The sequence below is a fragment of the Rousettus aegyptiacus genome, unplaced genomic scaffold (genome assembly GCF_014176215.1).
Source record: "Rousettus aegyptiacus isolate mRouAeg1 unplaced genomic scaffold, mRouAeg1.p scaffold_m13_p_3, whole genome shotgun sequence".
In the NCBI taxonomy this organism is placed as follows: domain Eukaryota; kingdom Metazoa; phylum Chordata; class Mammalia; order Chiroptera; family Pteropodidae; genus Rousettus; species Rousettus aegyptiacus.
In genome coordinates, this window is record NW_023416306.1 from 16,473,473 (window position 1) to 16,497,120 (window position 23,648).

At 47.2% G+C, this 23,648-nt stretch overlaps 1 protein-coding gene across 4 annotated transcripts in view; it reads left to right on the top strand.

Annotated features, from left to right (window-relative positions):
* The window catches only part of WHRN (whirlin), a 79,050-nt gene that overhangs the window by 29,534 nt on the left and 25,868 nt on the right, over positions 1-23,648 (top strand). For all 4 annotated transcript variants that reach the window (XM_016152579.2, XM_016152589.2, XM_016152599.2 and 1 more), the window contains exon 3: positions 3,835-3,960. In XM_016152579.2, coding sequence (XP_016008065.2) covers positions 3,835-3,960 — 126 coding nt within the window. The remainder of the gene's footprint in view (positions 1-3,834; positions 3,961-23,648) is intronic.

Genomic DNA, 23,648 nt, shown 5'->3' on the forward strand with positions numbered 1-23,648 from the left:
CCAGACGCCGGTTGAATTTCTGGCGAGTGATTGAGTTAGATTACCCCGCGGTTGATGGGACTGTTATTACAGTTCTGTGATAAAGACTCCGTTTTATTCCCATGTAAGGGATTTATAGGGAGGTGGCAGGGAGGCGGGAGGTGTGTTTTCATCCTTCGTATTCACAGGGGCTGCCGCAGAGCACTGCTGCCATCTGTGTATTTCTGGGCTCCTCCGGGATCTCCCTGCCCCAAGAATCTTTGTCCTGGAGCTGGAGGGACCAGGTGGAGGTAGAGACCCGAGGGACAGGAAGGTGACCTCAGGTCACCCAGTGAGCAGGACTGGAGTCCAGCTTGTCCCAGACCCTGAAGGCACAGCATGGAAGAGGGGGTCTGTCCTGCTGGGCACAGTAGGGGTTCCAGGCGAGATCTGCCCACTCTGTCCTCAGGCTGCCTCACTGACCTCCCCGCTGCTGTGAGCCCTGCCGTTTTCACCCTACCGCTGTCTTAAGGCTCGCACCCTCTCTCAAAGGATCTCCAGAAAGGGCACCCCTCTGCCGTTCCCCCTTCCCAATAGTCCTCCTAAAATCCCAATCCGATCCCCTCTCTCTGCTGTTTAAAGCCCAGCCTTCTTGGCCTGGCTCAAAGTCCCACACAGGCTAATCTCGTTCCTCTCCCTCCCTCCCTGCTGCCCTCCATCCGAACAGCACCCTTAGGTGGCCCCAGGGGGCTGGGCTCTGTCCCGGTTCTGAGCTTTTGCATGTGCTGCCATTCTCCGCTTGCCCTGGCTGACCCCCTCAGCCTTCAGGGCTCTAAGGTCATATCTCAGAGAGGCTCTGCCCGAGGTCAGGCTCCCAGGAATGGACTCCTTGAAAGATGTTTGTAGGAAAGTCTCCGCGTTAAAATAATGACTCCCTTCCGAGGTCCACCCCCTAATTCCTGGAGCCTGTGAAGATGTCACTTTCTGTGGCAAATGGACTTTGCAGATGTGATTAAATTAGAGGCTCAAGATGGGGAGGTTCTCTTGGATTATCCAGAGGATCCCACCGTGATCACAAGCATCCTTAGAAGAAGAAGGCAGAGGGATCAGAATCAGAAAAAGGTGACCTAATATCAGGAACAGAGAGATCAGAAGACGCTATGATGCTACTAGCTTTGAAGGAGGAGGGTGGGGCCGTGAGCCGAAGAATGTGTGTGGCCTCTAGAGGCCAGAAAAGGCAAGGAAACAGGTTCCCCTCAAAGCCTCTGGAAGGAATACAGTGCTGTCTGTGTTATTTTAAGCTCCTAAATTTGTAATCATTGATTACGGCAGCAACGTAGTGCCCTGGGATCAACACTGGGAAAGGCATGAGGCCGGCAGGGCTGGGCAGGGAGGGGAATGGACTACGATCCCTTCACAGAAGAGGCCTCGGCCAGTCCCACGGTGCTCTGGACATTGGGTGGCCCTGCAGAGTTGTCCTGAGGCAGAGGTTGGCCTTTCTCCCTCATCTACTCGTTGGATGGAATCTGCTCCAGGGAGGGGTGTCACCTCAGGTGAGGCAGGTCTCAGGAGGACCTCAGCTATGAGCCATCAGCAGTCAGCACTCCAGCCCTGGGGCTCCTCTGAGGACAGGGGCCAGGTGAGATTCTCCTCTGAATCTGGGCCCAGCACAAGGCCTGGCACAGACTTGGGGCTCGGTTAGTGTTTGGATGGAGTACCACTGACCGCTTACGTCTGCGCGGCCTGTCCCAGCCTGTGGCGTAGCCTGTATTCATCATGTCCATGAGGAAGACCTCGTCATTCTTTACAGGTCGTACCTGTGCAAGCTTAGCCAGATGGCTTGCCCGAGAGGGCCATTTGGAAGAAATATAAAAATCACCAGTGTTTTCTGAGCTTCTGCTGTGCCAGGCGTGCTTCCAAATGCTCCGCGTAGACAGACCCGTTCGTTCCTCACAGGAACCCAGTGAAGGGCCGTGCTTACTTTCTCCATGAGAAAACAGGCCCAGAGAGGGGAAGTCTTGCTCCGGAGCCTGCGCACGTAACCACCACACTGTCACCTCCCAGTCACACAGCCCTGCATGTGATGGGGGATCAGGATGAGCCTTGAGCCCAGGTCGCCTCAAACCTATCTCAGTCCTGGAGCTGGTGCTAACCTCGGGCAGGGAGGGACAGGTCACAAGGGCTGGGCTTTTGTTTCAAATCCAACCTCAAGGATCTTAGAGCCTCCTGTTTCCAGGAGAACATCTGTCTCTCTGACACTAATGGGTAACAGCTCTCGAGGGTCCCCAAGAGCTCTGCGGGCCTCACAAGTGCTCTCCTTACTTATGTTCTTTCTGAGGAGCAAACTAGGAGCTGGCTCCAGACTTTTGGGGCTGGGGTCACCTCGTTGGGCAGCACTGCCTGGCCCTGGCCCTCTTGGGATGGGCCTCCCCAACATGTCACAGAGTCTCTAGTCTCAGAAACAAACCCCACAGAGTCTGTTGGGCTCTACTGGGCTCTCTCCCAACAACGGTCTGCCAGTTGGTGGGAGCCAGGTGTGGCCATGTGGCCTTGTCTGGTTTTTGTCATGTGCAATGTGGCACCAACAACCGCTAACATCTATTGAGCATTTACTGTGGGCCAGAGACTAGCCTATGTTTGTCTCTTAATTCGATCCTCTCCACAGTAACCTTATAAGGCAGATACTATTTTCATCCTCATTTTGTAGGCAAGGAGACTGAGGCACAGAGAGGTTGTTAGTTAAGTAACTTGCCAGAGGTCACACAGCACAGCCCCCAGCTGGGCAGTTTGAACTTGATTACCTGCACCCTGACCTCTAGGGTGGTCAAAGTATGAAGTGACATATGCAACAGTCTTCTCCTGGTGGCTGATCCAGACCCCGTGGTGAATGACTCAGGTGAATGACTTTTCGGAAATAGGAAGTTGGTTGGGTGCCTTCCCTAATTCTGTGACATTTGCCCTTCCCCGATGCCCAGGGACGCAGTGGGCTCTCCTTGGATCCCTTGTATGCTACTGAGTCCTACCTTTTCGCAGGATGTTTTCTGCCCCTGTGGGTGAGGTCCAGCTGTTCTGGCCTCCTTTTCCATAAATTCCCCTCCATTCCCAAGGCACACACATTTCCCGAAGGTTCCAGATCTGACCCTGGCCTCTCCTGCCTATCCTCCCTAGCCTTGCCCCTCCCCCCTCAGCACTCCCAGCTCTGCTCACAGTGACTCGCCTCCACTTACCTCCACCAAAGCATGCTCCCCACATGCTGTCCTGTGTCCCTGGAAGGCCCCTCCCTCCTGCCCTGCCCCTGCCTGGTGACTCCTGCTCACTCCCTGATCTCATCAGAGTCATCGCTTTCTCCAGGAAGCTACTTCGACCAACTCACACACCCCTAGTCAAGGCACGGGGCCTCTTGGGTGGCAGGTTGTGGCGCCCGAGCCTGGACTTAGCCTTGATCCCAAGGAAGGAGAACGGAAGGTGCGGGAACCTGGGTGGAGACCCCAGGGCCTGAGCAGGCGTTCGCCGACGGAAGGGGCGTAATCAAGGGCAGCCAGCGGAGGCAATGAGAGTCTGTGGGCCCCCTGGGGTCACGTGACACCTGAAGCATTGAGGCACTCTAGGATGTGTTAGCATCAGGAGGCCCCTAGAGGTCATCTTCTTCAGCACCTTCCTTTTACAGCTCTTGTAACTGTGGCCCGGGGAGGAAGAGGGACTTTCTCAAGGTCACTCAGCCAGTCAGAGCTGGGGCACAAACCAGAATGTTCCAGGGGATCTTGCAGGCCTGAATCAGTTGCCCTTCAGGGCTTGGGAGGGGGCCTGCAGCCAGCTGCCCCCGAAGTTCGCGGTGCCCTTCAGGCCTTCGAATGCTGTCTCCTGTCCCTCCTGCAGGTGAACCTGGTACTGGGGGATGGCCGGTCCCTGGGCCTCACGATCCGCGGGGGAGCAGAGTACGGCCTGGGCATTTACATCACTGGCGTGGACCCGGGCTCTGAAGCCGAAAGCGGCGGGCTCAAGGTGAGATGCTCCCGACTCCCATGGCAGGAGATGAGGTGCCGGGCTGCGTGCCTGGGTGGGCGAGGGAACCATCTGTACGTGGTGCTCTTTGCAGTCAGACTTCCAGCAGAGCAATCAGCACCCACCTTAGGGACGGGTCCCAGCTGGGAGCCTTCCCCTGGCTACATGCCTCTAATTCACAGCTCAGAGCAAGCGACAGGAGGCGTGCCCCCATCTCCCACGCCCCAAATTCTCCTAGCTGTCCTCAGCATAGGGTGGCCTCCCACGTGGTGCTGGGCAGTGGGCCAGCCCGAGCTCTTCGTGGGTGCTGTTTTGCAAACACTGCTAATGGACTGCGATGGCCCTGACTCAGGGTTTATTATGGTGCATGGAGAGGGAAGAGGAGAGAAAGCCGCGAGCAGGTTGGGGTTGCACTGGGGCAGCTTCAAAGCCAGCATTCCATCCAGGGCAACCAGCAATCACTGGCCTAATATGAGTAACTCACACTTTAAAGAGGGCTAACTGTGTGTCCAGCATTTATAATTGACTTCACGCAGATCATATCATTGAACCTTCGTGCTGCCCTGTGGGGTAGGTTGTTATCGCCCACATCTTTCAGTTGGAGAAACTGAGGCATAGGGAGTTTAAACAGACTTGCCCAAGGTCACACAGTTGACGGATGCAGAGCAAGATTTGAGCCCAGGCAGACTTAATTCCAAAAACTATGGCCTTAACCACTACCCTGCACTGCCCTGCCGAGGGGGGCCAGGACCTCGCTCAGAGCTTTGGGGAGGTATAGGAAGTGAGGCAGAGACTGCTCACAAGGACACTGGACCCAGGACGCAGATCACCTAAATGTATGGCAGTGTGTGTTTGGACTAAATCCTGGTGCCAGGGATGCCAAGGCAGCAGTGACACGGAGCAGTGAGCCAGGCCTTGCAGACCGAGAGAGGCCGATGGATACAGGGACTGGAGAAGAACGACTATCACTGAAGGAGCCATGTGGTTCGACCGTGGGTGACTGGATGGATGACTAGCCTGCATGCGAGGTCGGGGAATGCAGCACAAGGTGAGATTGTACCTTCGTAACAAAGGGCCTCGAATACCCCATCAATGTGGGGGAATCTGGACCTCTACACAGATGTGAAGAAAAGGCCAGGGTGGATCTGAGTGGTGTTCAGGGGGTCCCCTGAGCCACGGCATGGTGGATGGACTGGAGCGGTAGGGAGACGGGGCAGCTATCAGATTCTGTTAGGAAATACATTGCGGTGGGAAGAGCTCTGGGTTTGGAGTCGGGAAGATAGGGCTCAAATCCTAGCTTGCTGCTTTTGCTTTAATAGCTGTGTGACCCTGGTGAGTCCCTTCACCTCTCTGAGCTTCCCTTCCTTTCTCAGGTAATCATAATTAAGTAATATGTTTTTCTCAGGATTACCGGAAAGATGAAAGGAGGATGAACTAACAATAACATTAATGACAAAGGTTAAATTTACTGAGTGTAAGTTGTGGACTGAACATATAGATTCGTACATTGCAACCCTAATTCTCAGTGTGATCGTGGTTGGAGATGGGGCCTTTGGGAGGTGCTTAGGTCATGAATGGGAGAGATTTCTAGCCCTCTTTCCACTATGTGAAGACATAGGAGAAGTCAGCAGTCTGCAGCCACAAGAAGATTCTCACCAGAACGCCACCCTGCTGGCACCCTGATCTCAGAGAGCCAGGCTCCACAACTGGGAGGAATAAATGTCTGTTGTTTATAAAGCCCCTCAGTCTGGGGTACTTTGTTATACAGCTGGAACTGACTGAGACAGTCTGTTCTTTCCCAAGACACCCCTGCAAAATACATTATTTTGTTAGCTCATTTTGCAGGCACAGTATCTGAGATTCAAGAGTTGCACAGCTAGTAAGAGGCAAAGCTGGATTCCCATCCAGGAATCAGCATTCTGGTTCTAGAACTTTGCTTGTAACCAGGCAGGGAGTAGTAGATGCTCTACAAAGGTTTGTTGGGTCTAGCTGGTTCTGAAATGCCCTGGGTCTGAGCATCAGCTATGCTTCGAGCGGGTTAAGATGATACCATGTTAAGATGGCTCCGAGAGGAAACAATCTCATAATGTTCTGTATGCAGATTACGTTTAATAAAACTGTTATTTTGGAATGATTTTAGATCTACTGAAAAGTTGCAAAGGTGATTCCCCTTCATCTAGCTTCCTCTAATGGTAACATTTTATATAAACAGGGTACATTTATCAAGACTAAGAAGCTAACATTGGTAGAATGCTGCTAAACCAACTATTGACTTTATTCACCGTTTTCCCACTAATGCCCTTTTTCTTGTCTAGGGTACAGTCCATTCCAGCATACGACATTGCATTTAGCCTGTATGCAGTTTTAATTTCATTATTTCCCCCCAAAATTACAAAAAAAGAAAAAAAAAGGAAAAAAAAGATCGAAGGCAGTTTTAAACGTGGAGTAAACCGGAACACCTGCTATGTGGGCTACAAACGCAGCTACAGGCAGGACACGGATTTGGCACTGAGCTTCCGGGCAGCCAACACAAGGAGGGAAGCTGGTGAGAGACATTTGCAAGATGAAGACAAACCGGCTATGCTTGCGAAGCCTGGTTATTCCTCCACCTGAGGCCCGAGAGCAGTTTTCATCTGGTCCCTCCTAGAGAGGATGTTGTATGATGACATTGGCGGCATCCTCGGTGACAGGAAACACGCAAACGGGTTCCATACTTTATGGGTGATGAAAACATCCCGATTGAGTCTGCGTTACCAGGAAGGGGGAGGCAGTGTACACAGGAGAGAGAGAGAGCGAGGCCATGCTAGTTTCTGGCCTGAGATATGTGTATCTCAAGGATGTCCGTGTTTTTTGGTTAAGTGGGAAGCACAAGCTGCAAAAGCACCTGACAGGATCTCATTCGTATTGTCTATGGACATAAAAATATGCGCAGAGAAACATCTTTGACTACTCGTACCAAAATGTCAGCGGTGGTGATCTTGACATAATGAGATTACCGGTGAGTTTCACTATTCTCTACGTCCTTATGCGCTGTCTCAATGGAACGAGTATGACTTTTATAATCACTGGAAACAGCAACGATGAAGCAATTTCCATTTCGAAACAAGGCAGAGGAGAAATATTCCGTAGAAGTTTTCCAGTCACTTTACTTGCTTCTCAACTGCAAGCCGTCAAAGGCTTTATTTGCTCATAAAATGCCACCTTCAGTCAGGTCCTTTCCGTCTTCAGTGCCCACTGCGGTAAAGCACTTTATATTCTCTGCCACTATTTTACTTTCCCTTCCAAGGTCTTCTGGTGTGCAAACACCTGCCTACACTCACTCGGGCATCCAGGGCTGATTAATTCCGTTTATTGCCAGTGTATTTTCAGTAGACTTAGGCATGTGGAAGTGGAATAAAGGGGCTTGGCTGTGTGGGTGGCGGAGCCGAGAACAGGCTTTATTTGTAAATAGAGCTCCCTGCTGCTGTGCAGAGTGTTCTAGGGGTGAAAGTGCTGCCTTCTGCGCGGCTCCCAGCGCTCACTTAGCTCCTGAGGGCCCGGTGTGGGCCCAGGGGAGGGGCAAGTCCATTGCTAGGAAGAGAAGCTCCGTGGAGAGGGGTCAGGCACTGCCCAGCATGTTTTCCATGGGTGGCCGGGTGGGACGCCCACTCTCCCGGTAGGGGCTGGCTTCCCCTTCGGCACGTACCTTTGTACCTTTAGACCTCTCTTATTCCGTTGCACCTGCCCCCACCCCCACAGCTTCAAACTCCACCAAAGAACGGACCATAAAACCGTGTTCGTTCCTTTGAGGACAGCCGAGATTGACTAGCATTTAAAACTAATAATAATGATAGCACTTGCTATTTATTAACCAGTTATTATGAATCAGATTCTGTGCTAAACGCTTTAGCTACACGTTTATTTATTCCTCCCAATAGCCCTATGGTGGGCATTAATAGCAGTGTTTAATAGGTAAGTAGCTGAGGCTGAGAGAGGTACAGTAATTTGCTCAGGATCACACAAGGATTGGGCCTTAGCCCTTCCGGCCCTTCAAAGGCCGTGTGCTTAGCCCTACCACCTTCTCCGTACTCTGTTGACCAAATTTCAAAAGAATGCAGAGAGAGGAAACGAAAGACATTGAGTCTTCTTAAAAATCACTAAGCTTCTGAAGCCCAGTCTGGTTGTCCCAGATCTTGCCCTGTCCCACAGCCTCCACCCTGAGGTCATCCCAGGGTGAGAGGCCCCTTTTGTCTTGGCCAGTGGTCAGAGGTATCAATATGGACTCATGTACAAAAAGGAGAAAATATATACGTGTGCACACACAGGTAGATACAGACGTAAATAGAATTTGTGTATGTGTGTGTGCATGAGTGAGTATACGTATAATTCTCTATCCATAGAGAGGGGCTAGAGGCAGGAACATCCCAATTCAAATGGGTATACCTAGCACCCAGATCTTAGTTTCTAAGTACTATTCTCAAATAAAAAGACCCTGGGCTGTTTGTAGGAGTGGTTGATTCCAGGTCTAGGGTAGAGAAGGTACAAGATGAGCCCGAAGTGGTACAGGAAAGCAAGGATGTGCTGCCAAATCAGTCAGCCAGCCAATCAGCATATCAAATGTGTATAGTGCTCACCTGAAGAGCTCCCAGTGCCCAGAGGGGAATACAATAAATATCCATGAGTCCATACTAATGTAGTTACACAAAGAACTGAATGAATAAATAAATAAATGTAGAAAAAAATAAGAGCACATCACCATTACAGTGATAATTGCCAGAAGCAAAATGCACCCATGGATGCTAAATAGTAGGCAGAAGTTTAAGCAGAAACAGGATTTTTTTTTTTTTTTTTGCATAGTTTCAAAGTATCTCTACCAATATGTTTTGTAAGTGGGTAACCCTGGAGGTACCAACTAAGCCAAATGTAATACATATATTTTTTTAAATCTTGATTTTTTCCCCCCCTCTAATTGTAAACATAATACTTGCTAATTGTGGAAAAGTCAAATAAGACCCTGCCTTGTGTTGCAGTGGGTCCTTCCTCCCCTGCTGCTGTCCAGCTCCAGGACGTGGCTCAGCAGTTGGCATGTCCTTCCAGACCTTTTTCTATCTGGCCTGTTGTACACACAGCGTCCTGGGGAACCTGCTTATTCATTCTGTTCCTTTTATGACACACCCATCGGCTTCTTAGAAAATTGCTTCCTTCCTCAGATCAAAACCTGACATCTCAGATTTATAAGACTTTGACTAAGTTGTTGCCACTTCGGAGTATGGAGATGGGCTCCCTCAAAAGTAGAAGCGCAAAAATGTAGCAAAAGTATATTTCAGAGGTGCTGTTATTATCATTCTTCACTATTGAAATTTAATACCTCTAATGTTCTCTTTCTGCAGTCAGGGAGAGAAAACACATAAAGGAGAAATGACAAAATGTGCCCCGTGCCCTTCGTTTTTGTCCTCTTCCTAGAGCAGGCTTTGGAGAGAGCCTCGCTGGCTGGGTGGCAAAGGGGGATGGCTGTGTCCCTCCCCGGGCACCTCGGGGCCCCGTGGATCCTTCTGGTGATGGAGCACCACAGGCATTTGTCTGGGGAACAGAGCGAGGTGTGTGCGATGCAGCACCTGGATACGTGGTCCTCAGGTGCATTCTGCACGGAAATTGTGTCGAACGGGTTGGGCGGGAGTGGGAGACGCAGGCAGTGAAGGCTGCTGGTACCCCCAGGTGATGTACCTACCCACCGAGCATCGGTGAGAGAAATGGTGACAGCGAACATTCACTGGGTGATAAGTCTAGACTGGCTAAGCCCTTTTTTTTTTTTTTCCTTTGTCTCACCTAAATGAGTCCTTAAACAATCCTGTACTTCACTGAAAGATGAGCAGACTGAGGCTCAGAGAGGTCATAACGTACTCAAGGTAACACAGCAAGGAAGTGGTAGAGCTGGAGTAGGGAGCAGCCCCAGAACCTCTCATTAGTCACTAGGCCTTATACCCCTGAACTTGTGTGATGGAGAAAACAAGTGGACCGACAGCCGTTGGCTGCCAGGCGTTCGGCCCTCTGTGATTCTGCTGTCATCACAGCGGCGACACTGGCCCAACGTCTCCACGCACTCTGCCTTTGGACTCGAAACCTGGAGGATTCTTATGGCCATTCAGCATGTGTTTAAGTGAAAGCGTGGTGGAAATGCCGAAGATACGGCAGCATGAGGGTAGTCATGGTGATAACAGTAGGAAGGAAGTGAAGGCAGAGCAGGCTTCCAGGTATTTCTAATCGATGGTGATAATAATAGCGATCGCAGCATTTGGGGACTGCTCCCTCCGTTCCAGCCTGGTACTTAGTGAGTGCTCTGCCTGCCCAGAGTTGTTTAGTCCTCCCAGCAACGAGGCATTAGTATCACCCCCATTTTAGGGATGGCAGCTGAGGCCCAGAGAAGTTAAGTAACATGCCCAAGGTCGCACAGCTAGTAGGTGGAGGAGCTGGGATCGGAATTCAGGCGGGTCCGCTGCTTAGTCACAGAAGTCCTGTTCCCACTTCTTTCCTCACACCTTCTCCGGCCAACCCCAGTGGCTCCTACAGAACTTTCAAAGGGCTTCCCCTTGCAAACTGATGGAAAGCAAAAGACTCAGTGTGATGTTTCCGAAGTCTACGTAATCACCACGGCATGAAAGCAGTTACTGACCAATCACGAACAGCCCGGTTCCGTCCAGGTGCTTTCTGAATCATCCTGTTCTTTCCTCACCATGACCCCAAGAGGAGGTTCTGATTGTCGCCATCTCCATTTTATGGATGAAGAACCTGAGACTCAGTGAAGTTAAGCAACTTGCCCCGAAACATGTTCTTAGTTGGCAGAGAATCTGTGATTTGAATGCAGGGCTCTCCGAGGCCTTGTGCTTGCCACCGTGCGTTGCAGTTGAGGGGGACAGCGGAGCACAGAAGTCAGAACGCCTAGGGGTGGCACGGCAGTTTTTATTTTACATTGGGAAGGGTTTGGTCCATTTTTCTCTGCCTTCAAATCCAATGCTCTTTTGTTCCCCAGGGCAGCAAATAATACATATCTTGCATGGCAGCACCATTTAATTAGTGCGGCTGCAGAAGTATTTGTACTGTGTGGTTGCAACTGGGCTCTGAAAGGAATAATGCTTGCCTCAAGCTCAGGATCACTCAAGAATGTCTGCTAGGGGCAGGAAGAGAGACCTGCGGCCAAGATGGGTGCACGCGCGCCATCGCCACGTGAGAGCAAGAGTCTAGCTCAACTTTTAAGCTTCTTTAAATAAGAATCTGTGACTAAAGCTGTACTTCAGCAAGAAAGTGTTATCTGGAGAAAATTAATGATAATGATACTAATAGCACCCCTTTCTCATACCCATTGTCCAAGGTCACAGGAAGGTGCTGGCCAGGGTGGTCGGCCTGGCTCTCCCCTCTGACACCCAGCCCTGCAGTTTCCATCCCGGGTCCTGCCTCCTGGACATAGGGGCAGTCTCGTGTTACCCCTCCAGGAGGGAGTAAACCCAAGGCTGTTCCTTCCAGTTCCTCGCTGGCATACCAGCCCCGGTCCCACAGAGCCCCCTCCTTCCCACCCTCCCCTCCCCCCGCCCCACTGGGAGGAATCATGGCAAAGCAGCCCCTGCTTGTGATGGGGACTCGACAGTCCCCTGGCTCTTTAATAACTTTCATGTGATGGCTGAGCTCCAGCTTGGAAGATGGGCTTGCCTCCCTTCCAGAGCTTGTCCTCGGGGCTGCCTCTCCCTGAGGTGCGGTGGCCGGCCACCTTGTGCTCCTGGGCAGGGGTCCCTGAGCCATGAACCTCAGAGAAGGCATCTTGCTTCCTTTCCCTTCTCAGGGACAGCGGAGGAGGAACCGTGCTGCCTCTGGATTCCAGACTCTCTACAATAATGATAATAATAGTACCTCCACCTATGTCCCAGGTGCTACATTATCAGGGTTCAGTGACCTATACGTGTAAAGTCCAGCCTCTGGCACGTGATAAGCACCCCCAAAACGGTAGCTATGATGGTTGTGAATGAGTTTCATTATCCACGTGAGTGTGGATGCTGGCGGGTGAGGCTGGCTTGTAATGGCATCTGATAATGAGTCCGCAGTGAGGATGCACAGCTTTCCCAGGGAGCCAGGAGGTGAATTTTTCCCCCAAGAAACCTGGCACAGCTGGGCAACTGTTTTAGCCTCTCCCCACTGGCTGTGTCACATTCTACATCCTCTGTAGGATACTCTCTTAGCCGAACTGGCCTCTTTGTGAACTGGTCTCTGAATAGGTGTTTAATAAATTGCAAGAGTTCAAGTTGCTCAGTCCCACCGCTTGGTTTTTAAAGGGCCCCCGCCAGGCCAGGGCAGTAATTGCTCCCAGGCAGGCTATTTCCCAAAAGAGAAACGCTTAGGGTCCACAGGGAGGCTCTTCAGAGGAGGAGCCCAGCTGTGGCTTGCCCGGGTCACAAAAAAGAGTGAGAGCATTCATTCAGGTACCCAGGGCCACCAAGACCTGTGCTGTCCCTCTGAGGGAGATGGTTGGCAGGGCTGGCTGCAGATTTATTTCGAATCTCTCCTTCTCAAGTGGCTGAGCGAGGGGCCTGGAAATGCTAAGTGGAGGCTGACCAGTACGGTCAGCAAGCAGTCAGTTGCCCTTCTGGCTCCACACGTGGCCATGTCAAGGTCAATGCCCGCGCGTCGGGGACATACATGGTTTGCTGGATCTGAGGTCAACCTGTTCTTCCATTTCGTAGGAGCGTTCACTTGGTCAGCAGCTTTCAGAGGTTGGGTGTCCAACAACCTGGGTGGGGCCATGCTCTTGAACAATTAACCCAGACCCTTTGGGGAACTTAGTTTCTTTTTAGTCTTAATAACTTTTAGCTACTGAAGTAATAGATTCAATACATGATACATACAGACACATACAGAAAGTAAATGGACCCAGACATCCTACCTCCTCGAGTCATCCTTTATTAGCATATTTTTTTAAGATACGATTCACGTATCATAAAAATCACCCTTTTTTAGTGTACAAAGCAGTGATTTTTGGTATATTCACAGGGTTGTACAACCATCATCACTAATTTCAGAACATTTCATTAACCCCCTTCAAAAAAATTCCTGTACGCATTAAGCAGTCATTCTCCATTTCTGTCTCTAATTTGCCTGTTTGGGGTATTTCATATCAATGAGTCATGGTAATGTGGCCTTTGTGTCTGGCTCCTTCTACTTAGCTTAATGTCGTAGCATACATCAGTAAATTCCTTGTTACGACTGAATAATATTCTGTCATATGGCTAGTCCACATTTTGTTTATTTACTCGTGAGCCAATAGACATTTGGGTCGTTCCTATCTGTTAGCATCCTGATGTAGCCTCTTTGGTTTCTCTCTCTGTGCTTTTCTACATGATGGATATTATATAGCATATACTATTTTGCATCCCGCATTTTTCACTTGCATTTTCCTACATAATTAAACACTTAAGTGTGCCTTGTGATACCTGCATGATAACATTCCATCTCGTGGCTGAGTTATAATTTACCTAACCATTCCCTTGAAATCAGCTGTTTAGTTGTTTTCAATGGGAATAAGTTTTTAAAAGGAGCAACAAATGAGAGAAACCTCAGAAGATCTTTCTAGAAGGAGTCAAACCACCTTCAAGTCTATCTGTGCTAGCAGGCTGCAGAGTCCAGTAGGGGACAGGAGTGACTTATCCCAAATTACCAAGAGACATGGATTGGCCTGGGTGGTATACAGAAGGCGCTTCTCGGAGGTAGCGCAGCAGAGCAGTGGAGGGCCTGGGTCATTCTTCCCCAAACATTGAGGGGGATGTTTCATGTCATGCCCTTCCTGGACACATTTTACTTTTATTTTTAGGTCTCCCTCCCCCAATGTTATGGTCTTTATACACAATCCAGAGAGCAGAGAAAATGAATAAAGAGCTTGACATCAAAATTTTTTAGTATTCACCACTCAGAGGCAATCCTGTGAATATTTTGGCATATTTCTTCCCAGCCCCTTTAATGCAGTCGAAGACCACATTAGATGGACAATTTTAAGATAATGCTAAAAAATCCGAATTCAAAAGTAATGCATTATTCATTGTAGAAGATGTTACAAGTCCTACACCTAAAGAAAAACTAGTGTAACAGGTTTGGTGTGTGTCCTGCCGGACTGTTACACTCACATGGAATGTGATGTAGATAAAGACAGTTCAGCAAAACTGGGATCAGACTTTTTGCTTTCCCCTCAACCCTCCATGACAATGCAGCATTACGATCTTTCCATATCAGGAAGACATTTGCAAAATATGAAGTTACAGAGTGGTGTTGTATGATCTCATTTTTGTTGTTTTTTTTTTCAGAAATACATTCATTTGTACATACATACGTGAACAGAGTTCATGAGAAAATGTCCAAGAAATTGTAAACGGTGTTACTTCTGAGTCTTGTGCTGGGGGCCTGAGATGTATTATTAAGGGTAGGGGACTTTGAGGAACTAAGATTTTTATAGTTTGTATATACCCCCTTTTTACTGTTTGACTGTTTCTACTATATGGTTATGTTGGTTTTTATAATTAAAAGAAGGTTTAATTGGAAAAAATCATTATATGTTATACACATTCCACAAAATTATTTTTTAATGACTTGACAGTATCACTTTATGGATATACCATATGGTATCTGACTGATCAGTTCCTAGATATTTCGGAGGGGGTCCGGATTGTTTTTGTAACTTCTCGTTTTGCATCAACGTGATGATCTTCTTGGAGTTAATTCCTTGAAGTAAAGTTACAAAGATGTTTGCACCATTTTGTCAAACATTTCTTAGCAGATTTGAACCAAGGTGTACTCCAACTGACAACAAAGTGCCAGATGCCTTGTTAACCCTTCCTCACCCAGATGGGGTGGTGGAGGCCTTTTGCTGTTCATTTCTATTCAGCTAACTGTATGTGTCCACCATGTTTGAGCACCACCCATATGCTAGACAGAATAAGGAGCCCCAGAGATGTCTAAATCCTAATCTCCAGAACCTGTACATATGTTACTTTTTATGACAAAGGGAAGTAAAGATTACAGATGGATTAAGATTGCTCATCAGCTGACTTTGAGATAGCGAGATGATCCTGGATTATCCAAGTGGGCCCAGTGTGATCAGAAGGGTTCTTAAACGTAGAGGAGGGAACCAGAAGAGAGAATCAGAGAGATGGCCATGAGAGGAGGACTTGGCCTAAAGATGCTGGCTTTGAAGGTGAAGGGATGTGGCCACCAGCCATGAAATGTGGGTGGCCTCAAGAAGCTTGGGAAAAGAAGGAAATACACTGTGCCCCAGAACCCCGAGAGAGGAACTCAGCCCTGCTGACATCTTGATCTCAGCCCACTGAGACCCATGTAGGACTTCTGACCTCCAGAACTTCAGGATAATAAGTTTGTATACTTTTAAGCCACTAAGTTTGTGGTAATTTGTCGCAGTAGCTATATGAAGCTAATACAGTACATACTGTATCCTCAACACCAAGCATAGTGCTGACCCTTAGGAGGTACTTGGTTCTCTTCTAGATGGTTCAATATATTTACTCACTTGCCCAACCTTACAAGACTCAAAAGTAGTTTCATAATTGCCTAATGCATACCCTTCTGAAAAACAAACCTGCTCAATTGAGTTTCAGATTTGTTTGCAATTCATTTTGTCTTTAAACCATGGTTTTAGAGTCAAAGGACTGTGTTATTTGGGCCAGTTATTTCTTTTTCTTTTTCAGCGTAGTTCTGTTATTCATTAAAAATAGGTTCATTTGTTTTTGCTTACATTCAATAGGGCATCCCTCTTCTTTATTTAGTTAATTTTACTTTTTGAGTAACTACAACATCAAAATTATACAAAAAAGGTAAACTCAGAGTACCACTTCTCTCTCATGTCAATTTTACCCACTCCCACCCACTCCTTGCAAGTTGTCAAAATAAATTAGTTTTGGGGTTATTCCTGTTTTGTTCTGAGGTTTTGTTTTGTTGCAAAAATAAGCAAGTACATGTATACTTTCTCCTTTCTTATTTGAAAGGCAATATGCTATAAGTATTTTTTTTGCACTTTAATTTTAAAATTTAACCCTTCTACCTTGTAACAGTTGCTTTGGCTTACATTATCATTAACCCCTACGAAAAAAATAATTTAATATTCTGGAATTCACTTCACGCCAGTGCACAGAAATCTTTGCCAGTCTTTTCTTATAGCTGCATAGTGTTCCACTGTGTGTCTTTACCATACTTTATTCAGCCATTCTCTGTGCGGGCATTTAAGTTGTTTTCAGTATTTTACAATTACAAACAATACCACTACGAGTAACTGCGCATATACATCTTACTTTTGGAAGTGTATCTTCAGGGTAAATTTTCAGAAGTGGGATTTCTAGATCAAAAGCGCAATTTTGCGAAATTCCACTCCATAAGGGTTGTTCCATCCTGACTTCTCGCCAGCCATGTATGAGCACGCCTGTGGCCTCACAGCCCTCTGACAGGCTTTGTCAGGTTTTCAGTTGTTTCCAATCTGATAGGTGAGAAATGATATCTTGATGTAGCTTTATTTTGCAATTTATTATGAGTGAAGTTGACCATCTTTTTATGTTACTGCTTTTTTATGTCTCTTTTTGTAACCTGTTCATGTTTTGTTTGTTATCCTTTTTCTGTCAGGATTTTAGATTCCCCCCCCCCTAAAATTTAAGAAGTATTTATGTATTAGGGCTAATTATCCCCTTATCTGTGATATATATTGAATATATTTTCTCATCCATTGTCATTTTTTTTGACTCTGCTTGTAAAGTTTTTTTTTTTTACAGTTACCTTGTTTAATTATCAATCTTTTCTTTCGCTGAATCTGAGTTCTCTTTATGGCCAGAATAGAGAGGTTTATCCATTTTTTTCCTTTAATACTTGTAAATACATTTTTCTCTTTAGATCTCTGATCCGTTTGGCATTTTTGTTGCGTAGGATATGAGATATGGATCCAATTTATCTCTTTCCAAATGGCTACAGAGTTATCCCAATGCTATGTATTAAAAAGCTCATCTTTGCCACAGAGATTTGTGATGCCACCTTCATCATCCACTGCATTTCCATGTGTCCTTGGGCCCGTTTCTAGTCTGTTCCCCTGCCTGTCTGTCTGGTTAGGAATCAGTGCCACCTGTTGGAATTACAGAGGCTTTAGAGCAGGTCTTAGCATCTGGCACCTCCTTGTGCAGCCCTTCTCTATCAGGGTTTTCATAGTCATTCTTGAATTTTGATTTTTTTTATTAAAAATATTTTTTTAAATTAATAGACTTATTTTTAGAGCAGTTTTAGATCAACAGAAAGATTGAGCAGAAAATACAGAGTTGCCATATACCTCCTCTCATCCCTACCCCTGCCCACACACAGTTTCCCCTATTATTAACATCTTGCAGTAGAGTGGTACATTTATTACAATGATGAGCCAATATCGATATATTATTATTAACTAAAGTCCATAGTTCACATTAGGGTTCACTCTTGGCGTTGTATGTTCTATGGGTTTTGACAAATATGTAATGTCATATATCCACAATTACAGTATCATACAGCCCTAAACATCCATCCCTTGTGCTCCACCTGTTCATCCCCCCTTCTCTGAATCCTGGCAGTCTTGGACCTTTTTACTGTGTCCATAGTTGTGCCTTTTCCAGATGTCACATAGTTGGAATCTTACAGTGTGTAGGCTTTGCAGACTGGCTCCTTTCAACCTAGCAATATGCATTTAAGCCTCCTCCATGTGCAGTTTTAATTTTTTCACATAAACTTTTATATCAGCTTGTTTCACAAAAGCTTATTGGTATTTTTTGGGCGGGGTAAGGTTAAATTTTCAACCGAGAGAACAGTCATCTTGATGCTGAATCCTTTCCATTCAAGAACAAGGTTTGTGTGTGTTTGTTTTTCTATTTTTTTGAGCCCATTTTGAGTTTTTAAAGTTTTTATCACATAGGTGCTGCAAATTTATTATTATTTTTATTACTAGGAATTTTATCTCTTCTGTTGCTATTATAAATGGGGTTTCCCCTGCTAGTACAGCTTCTGACTGGTCACTGTTTGTGTATATGAAGGCTGTGGATTTGAACTTGAGAGCTCTGATTCTTGCAGGTCTGCAGAGCAGCACGAAGCAGGTGAAAAGGCTGGGTTCCGGGCCAGTTTTGCCCTGACTGTGGAGGCCTTGCGTTCATGATATCTCTACCCCTCACCCCCGTTTTCTCTATTCCAAAACAAGGGGATGGGTAAATGTGCACCATATTTCAGAGTGCAGTTCCAACCAAAACAAAATTGCAATTTCTGTTTTTACCTCTTTGCCTTCCATTTGATTGAAAAAACTAGATACTCTTTCTTTGCTGCAGTGCACAGAGCCAGGCTGTGGGTACCCAGCTCCCTACATTCCCTGGCCTTGTCAAACTAACCTTTACATAAATGGAAAATGTCTCCTGCCTGTCTGCAAAAAGCGAAAGGAGCGAGGGGACTAGCTTGCTTATGTGTATGCCTGCTCATCGTTGGTTCATTTAATCATTTCTTCACTCATTTACTGCTGCTGTCAGGCATTTGTTGGGTGCCTCCCATGTGCCAAGCAAGGAGGTTGCAGTACATAAGCCCTGACCTTAATGTGTACAGTCTAGCATGATCTTAAGCCATGATGAGGGCTGTAGGGTGTGCTGCAGTGTGCTCTGGGTGGGGGGAAAGGGGACTAGGGATACCTGCCTTAGAAGAGATGATCAGAGAAGGCCTCTTGGAGGAGATGTTATTTTAGTTACGATCTGAAGGTTGAATAGAAGTCGTCCAGTAAGGAATGGAAGGAGAAATCCTTTGAGCAGAAGAGCAGCATATGCAAAGTCCCAGAGGTGGGAAAGGGCTCCATCCATTCATAGAACTGAGAGATGGTGAGTGTGGATAGCTTGGAAAAAGCTGGAGAAGTATCATGAGATGGATTAGCGGGGTAAGACCCCTCTTAGGCTAGGTAAAGGAGCTTAGATGTCAGTGAGGGAGTTTTAAGAAAGGTGTGAAAGATCAGATTTATAGTCAAATTGTTCAAATTAATCTCTTTGCTATACAGAGAGGTTTATTAGTCAGGACTCTCTAGAGAGACAGAACCAATAACATAGATGACAGGTAGATAGATAGATAGATAGATAGATAGATAGATAGATAGACAGACAGATAGGCAGACAGACCAGACAGACAAAATTTATTATAGAAGTTGATTCATGCAATTATGGAGACTGAGAAATACTACCACCTGCTGTCTACAAGTCAGAGAACCAGCCAAACTGGTGGGTGTAATTCAGTCTGAGTCAGAAGGCTTGAGACCCAGGGAGCTGATTATGAAAGTCTGAGTCCAAAGGCCAAAAAGTGGGGCCGATGCGATAAATCTCGGTTCGAGTCCTAGGGCCTGAGAACTGGAGCCCCAACATCCAGAGGCAGGAGAAGAGGGATGTCTGAGCTCCAGCAGAGAGAGTGAATTCTCCTTTCCTGCACCTTTGTGTGCAGGTCAGGCCCTCAGTGGATTGGACAATGCCCCCTCACACTCAGTGAGGGTGGTCTTCTTTCCTCAGTCTGCCGATTCACATGCTGCCCTCTTTCAGAGACACTCTCAGACACACATCCATAAATAACGATTTCCCAGCCATCTGGGCATCCCTTAGCTTAGTCAGGCTGACACACAAAATTAACCATCGGAGGGTGTTGGAGGGTGGTAAGGGTAAGGGTGGAGCAGGGAGGCGGGTCAGGAAGGCCATGACAGTGGTCCAGGCGAGAAACTGTGGTGGCTGGGACCAGAGTGAATTTAGTGGAGACAGAGGGGAGTTAATGGATTAGAGATCTTTTTGGAAAGGAAGGTAAAATCCGGTGGGCCTGATGATGGACCCAGTGGATTTGGAGGTTTGGGGCCTCAAGCACTGAGGGAGGGGGGATAGGAAGAGGTTAAGGCTTCGGTCCAGGTCACTAGCGTTTAGAGCTGTGCTGCTCAGTACGGCAGCCACAGTCTCCTTTGGCTATCAAAATGGAGCTAGTATAACTAGGGAAATGAATTTTTAATTTTATTTAATTTTCATTAATTTAAATAGCAGTGGCTGCTGTATTGGACAGCGCAGATATAGAACAATTTCATTAGCGCAGAAAGTTCTTTTGACAGAGCCGGTTTAGAGTGCCTTTGAGTCATCTAAATTGAAATGATGAATAGGCAAGTAAAAGTCTGGGGCTCAGAATAGCAGCTGGGCTGGATTCAACTCCTACTCTGCTACTCGCTTGCTGGGTGGCTTCGAGCAAATGACTTTACCTCTCTGAGCCCCACCGCCCTCATCTATAAAACAGGATACCATTCCATGCCTTGTGTGGTGCTCGTTAAGTGTAGAGCTAAATTGTATGAGGTCGTTGACCTCGGGAGGCACTCAGTGGGGTGGGTAGCTGTCATTCCCCCTGAGTTTGACTTCTATGATTGCTCTGATGTGTTTTCTTGGAAGCAGGACTCTCCTATGCTAAGAACTCAGGAGTGGCTTCTCTGCCCTAGCTCTGACCTTGAAATGACCTTGGGCAAGTTCCTACCCCTCTCTGGGCCTCAGTTTTTCCATTGATGACCTGGGGGTTAGAGCAGGCTTTCATTGAGTGCTGTCCATACCCTGAATAGAGTAAGCAAGTACTGAAAATAGATGTGCTAACATCAGAAGAAGGAACCAGAAGGAAGCAAAAGTCATACTCGAATTTAGCAAGCATTGGCTTTGCCAGTTCTGTCCATGGTGTTTCTGATTGGCTTTTGCCATGTGGGGCACTAACCCAGAGAGTGCTGTATGAAGGGCTCCCCCAGACCCTACCTGTAACTCCAGCTTGCTCCAGGAAGCTTCTTAGCTTTTACCTTAATCCTTTTTTTTTTTTTAAATGTAGATGAGGTTTACTAACTTCTGAACTGTTGAGAAAGCTAATATTGTCTCATGAAAACTACATTGCTCACTTGCACCCCCACCCCTAAAAAAAAGCCCATTAAAGTTTCATACCTGACATGGAAGACTATTAAAGATTTATAATTGCAATAAAACTCTTCAGTCGAATTTGAATTTTCATTGCGCTATGGCCACAGTCAGCGGGGTTCTGATTTGAAGCCTCAAAATCTGTTTCAGTCAAGCCTTGGGGAGGAGGTGGAGATGGCCTAAGCCGGCTTCTTTCAGGCTCCTGTCCCTGCATGCTCACATTGTGCTCCTTGTCCAGGGAGGACGGGTTCCTGTCTCTCAGCTCAGCACACAGATCAAGTTGTCCGCTGCAGGTATCTCTCCTGACAGCCTCTGGCGAGGGAGCTCAGAGCTACTGCCATTCTGCCACAGGTTCTTTTGGCTCATTTGTTTTCAGTTCCCTCCATCAGGCATGAATAGAGTGCCTACTGTGTGCATGGCAGGAAGCCTGAAGCTGAGAGGTCATGGAAGAGATAGAGGAAGAATAGGCTGATTTTTCTTGAAGGCAGGATTAATACTGGTTGGAAGAGGATGGCAGAACAAAGGCCAGATCCCAGCATTTGTCACTTCATTTCCAACTTCAGTCTTCTCATCTATGAAATGGAGATGTGGTCAACACATGTGGATCTGTTAATGCTGAAGGCAGGGCCCAGAGAGGAGGAAGGTGGAAAGGTGGGGGTTATGGCATTGACAGACTCAGGAGGCAGAATCACAAGGTTTGGTTGGTGAGTGACCAACCAAAGCGTAGTGTTTCAAAAATGCACTGACATTTATTGAACACTTACTGTGTGTTAGATACTGTTTTATGTGCTTTTCTAGGTATCAGTACAATAAATACTCATTGAATGCCTACTATGTGTCAGATGGTGTTTTAGGTACTGGGGATACAGTGGGGAGTTTAACTCATTTAATCGTAAGATCTATGAGGTAGGCACTGATGCTATCCCCATTTTCCAGAGAAGGTAAGCAAGGCACAGAGAGGTTAGGAAATTACCTTAGATCACATAGCTAGTCAGTGCAGAGTCTGGGATTAGACCCAGAGGGCAGACTCCCGGGTCTGTGCTTATAACCACACACCACATGGCCTCTCATTTAGTTCATATAACAGTTGGTGGTCTCATTCTCATTATTTAATCGCTTCGTGCAGTAAAATTATTTTCTCTGAGACTCGTAGTGTGTAAGACGGGATCCTTCACTGAGGTGGGCTCATTCCCAAACCTGCTGAGAACTTTCCACTGCTCCAAGGGTCTCCTCAGTGCTCCTCTGCTGCCTCAGACCCAGAGGAAGTAAATTCCTGCTTCCCGGTGGCTGGCCAAGTCCAGGGACAATCGGTGTCCTGTCCTTGTTGAAGTCCCTTCATGCTTTCCTCAGAGCGTCTCAAAGCTGAGCCTGTCACTCGATGGGCTGTGGATGATGGAGGAGTCTTTGCTTAGCCTTGAAATGAAGGGCATTCCCATGGTCCACCCTCCACTCCTCCATCACTAGTGATAAATAGGATGCCGTGGTGACAAATAAAATAAAGCCGCCTTTATTCGTTCATCCTTCCATGCCCTCCCCATTGGCTCCCCAGTGGCAAGCCGAGCAATATTAGACACTCGATCACTGTTTGCACTTGCCTCTCCTTTCTCCAGGGGCTTGTGTCCCAATACGTTCTGGGTGCTATGGGTGTTTTCTTGGTTAATTAGCCTCAGAATCTGAGCCTTGGCTGCAGACACATCTCTGTGCTTTCTGGGCCTCAGTTTCCCTATTTTCAGGGGACCCCTTGGAAGTTCTGATGGTCGCAGCATCTTTGCCTCTCCTTTTTTGCCTTGTTGACTGACCCACATTGTCTAACTCAGCATTAGCTTCAGTAGGTAAGAAAATGTAACATTTCAAGGAATAAAGACAAAGAGCTTTTAGGGTTCTTTTCTGGTGGGAGAAAGAGCCAAATCGAGACCTCTAAACGTGCCACCTTCAACTTCACGTCACACAAACCAAAGGAAAAGGGGTGGTAGGAAGAATATGGGAAAGCTGGGCTCAAATACTGGCTCATTGTTCACTTCCTGCGTGACCAGCGAGTGACCTTGAGTGAATCACTTGATAGCTCAACCCATCCCCTCCATTTGGAAGGGAAGCGAATGAAATGCTATTGAAAGCCTCTTGTGTGGTGTGTCAGGCTCTGTGCCAGGTGGTCCCATTTGATTCTCATAGCCACCGGGAATTGCTGGTAGTATCATGCCCACTTTACAGGTGAGAACACTGAGACTTGGACTGTACTTGAAAGCTGTGCAGGAGCACATGGCTACCACATTTGGTTGCCTGGCTTCAGAACTAGGGGCATGTTTCTGTTGCACCATAGAGATGAGACTCCATAGCTCTCTGGCCCCACAAGTTGGCTGTGAGCAGCAAGGGGACACTGGACTTATTTGAAAGTGATTTGTGGACTCCGAATGACAGTGAGCATACAGACACCTGTCCTAACAAGGCTCCCAGACCTTGGGAAGCTTTACAACAAGCAGAGATTCTGAGAGAGAACTGGATATGGAGAAATGGGAATGACTCAGACCAACCCGCCTGCCGCAGAGGGCTGTGTGGAGACCCCAAGGCCAGCTCTGTCTAGAACTTTGGTTTTAAAAGAGGCCCTGATGGAAGAAGAAAGACAGGAAAGGACTGGAAAGAAATTGAGAAGATGGGCTCACCTACCCCCATTCATATGGGGTTTCTTGATTATAACTGTTATTTCACACCTGTTCCCCAGGTGGATCACACGTGACC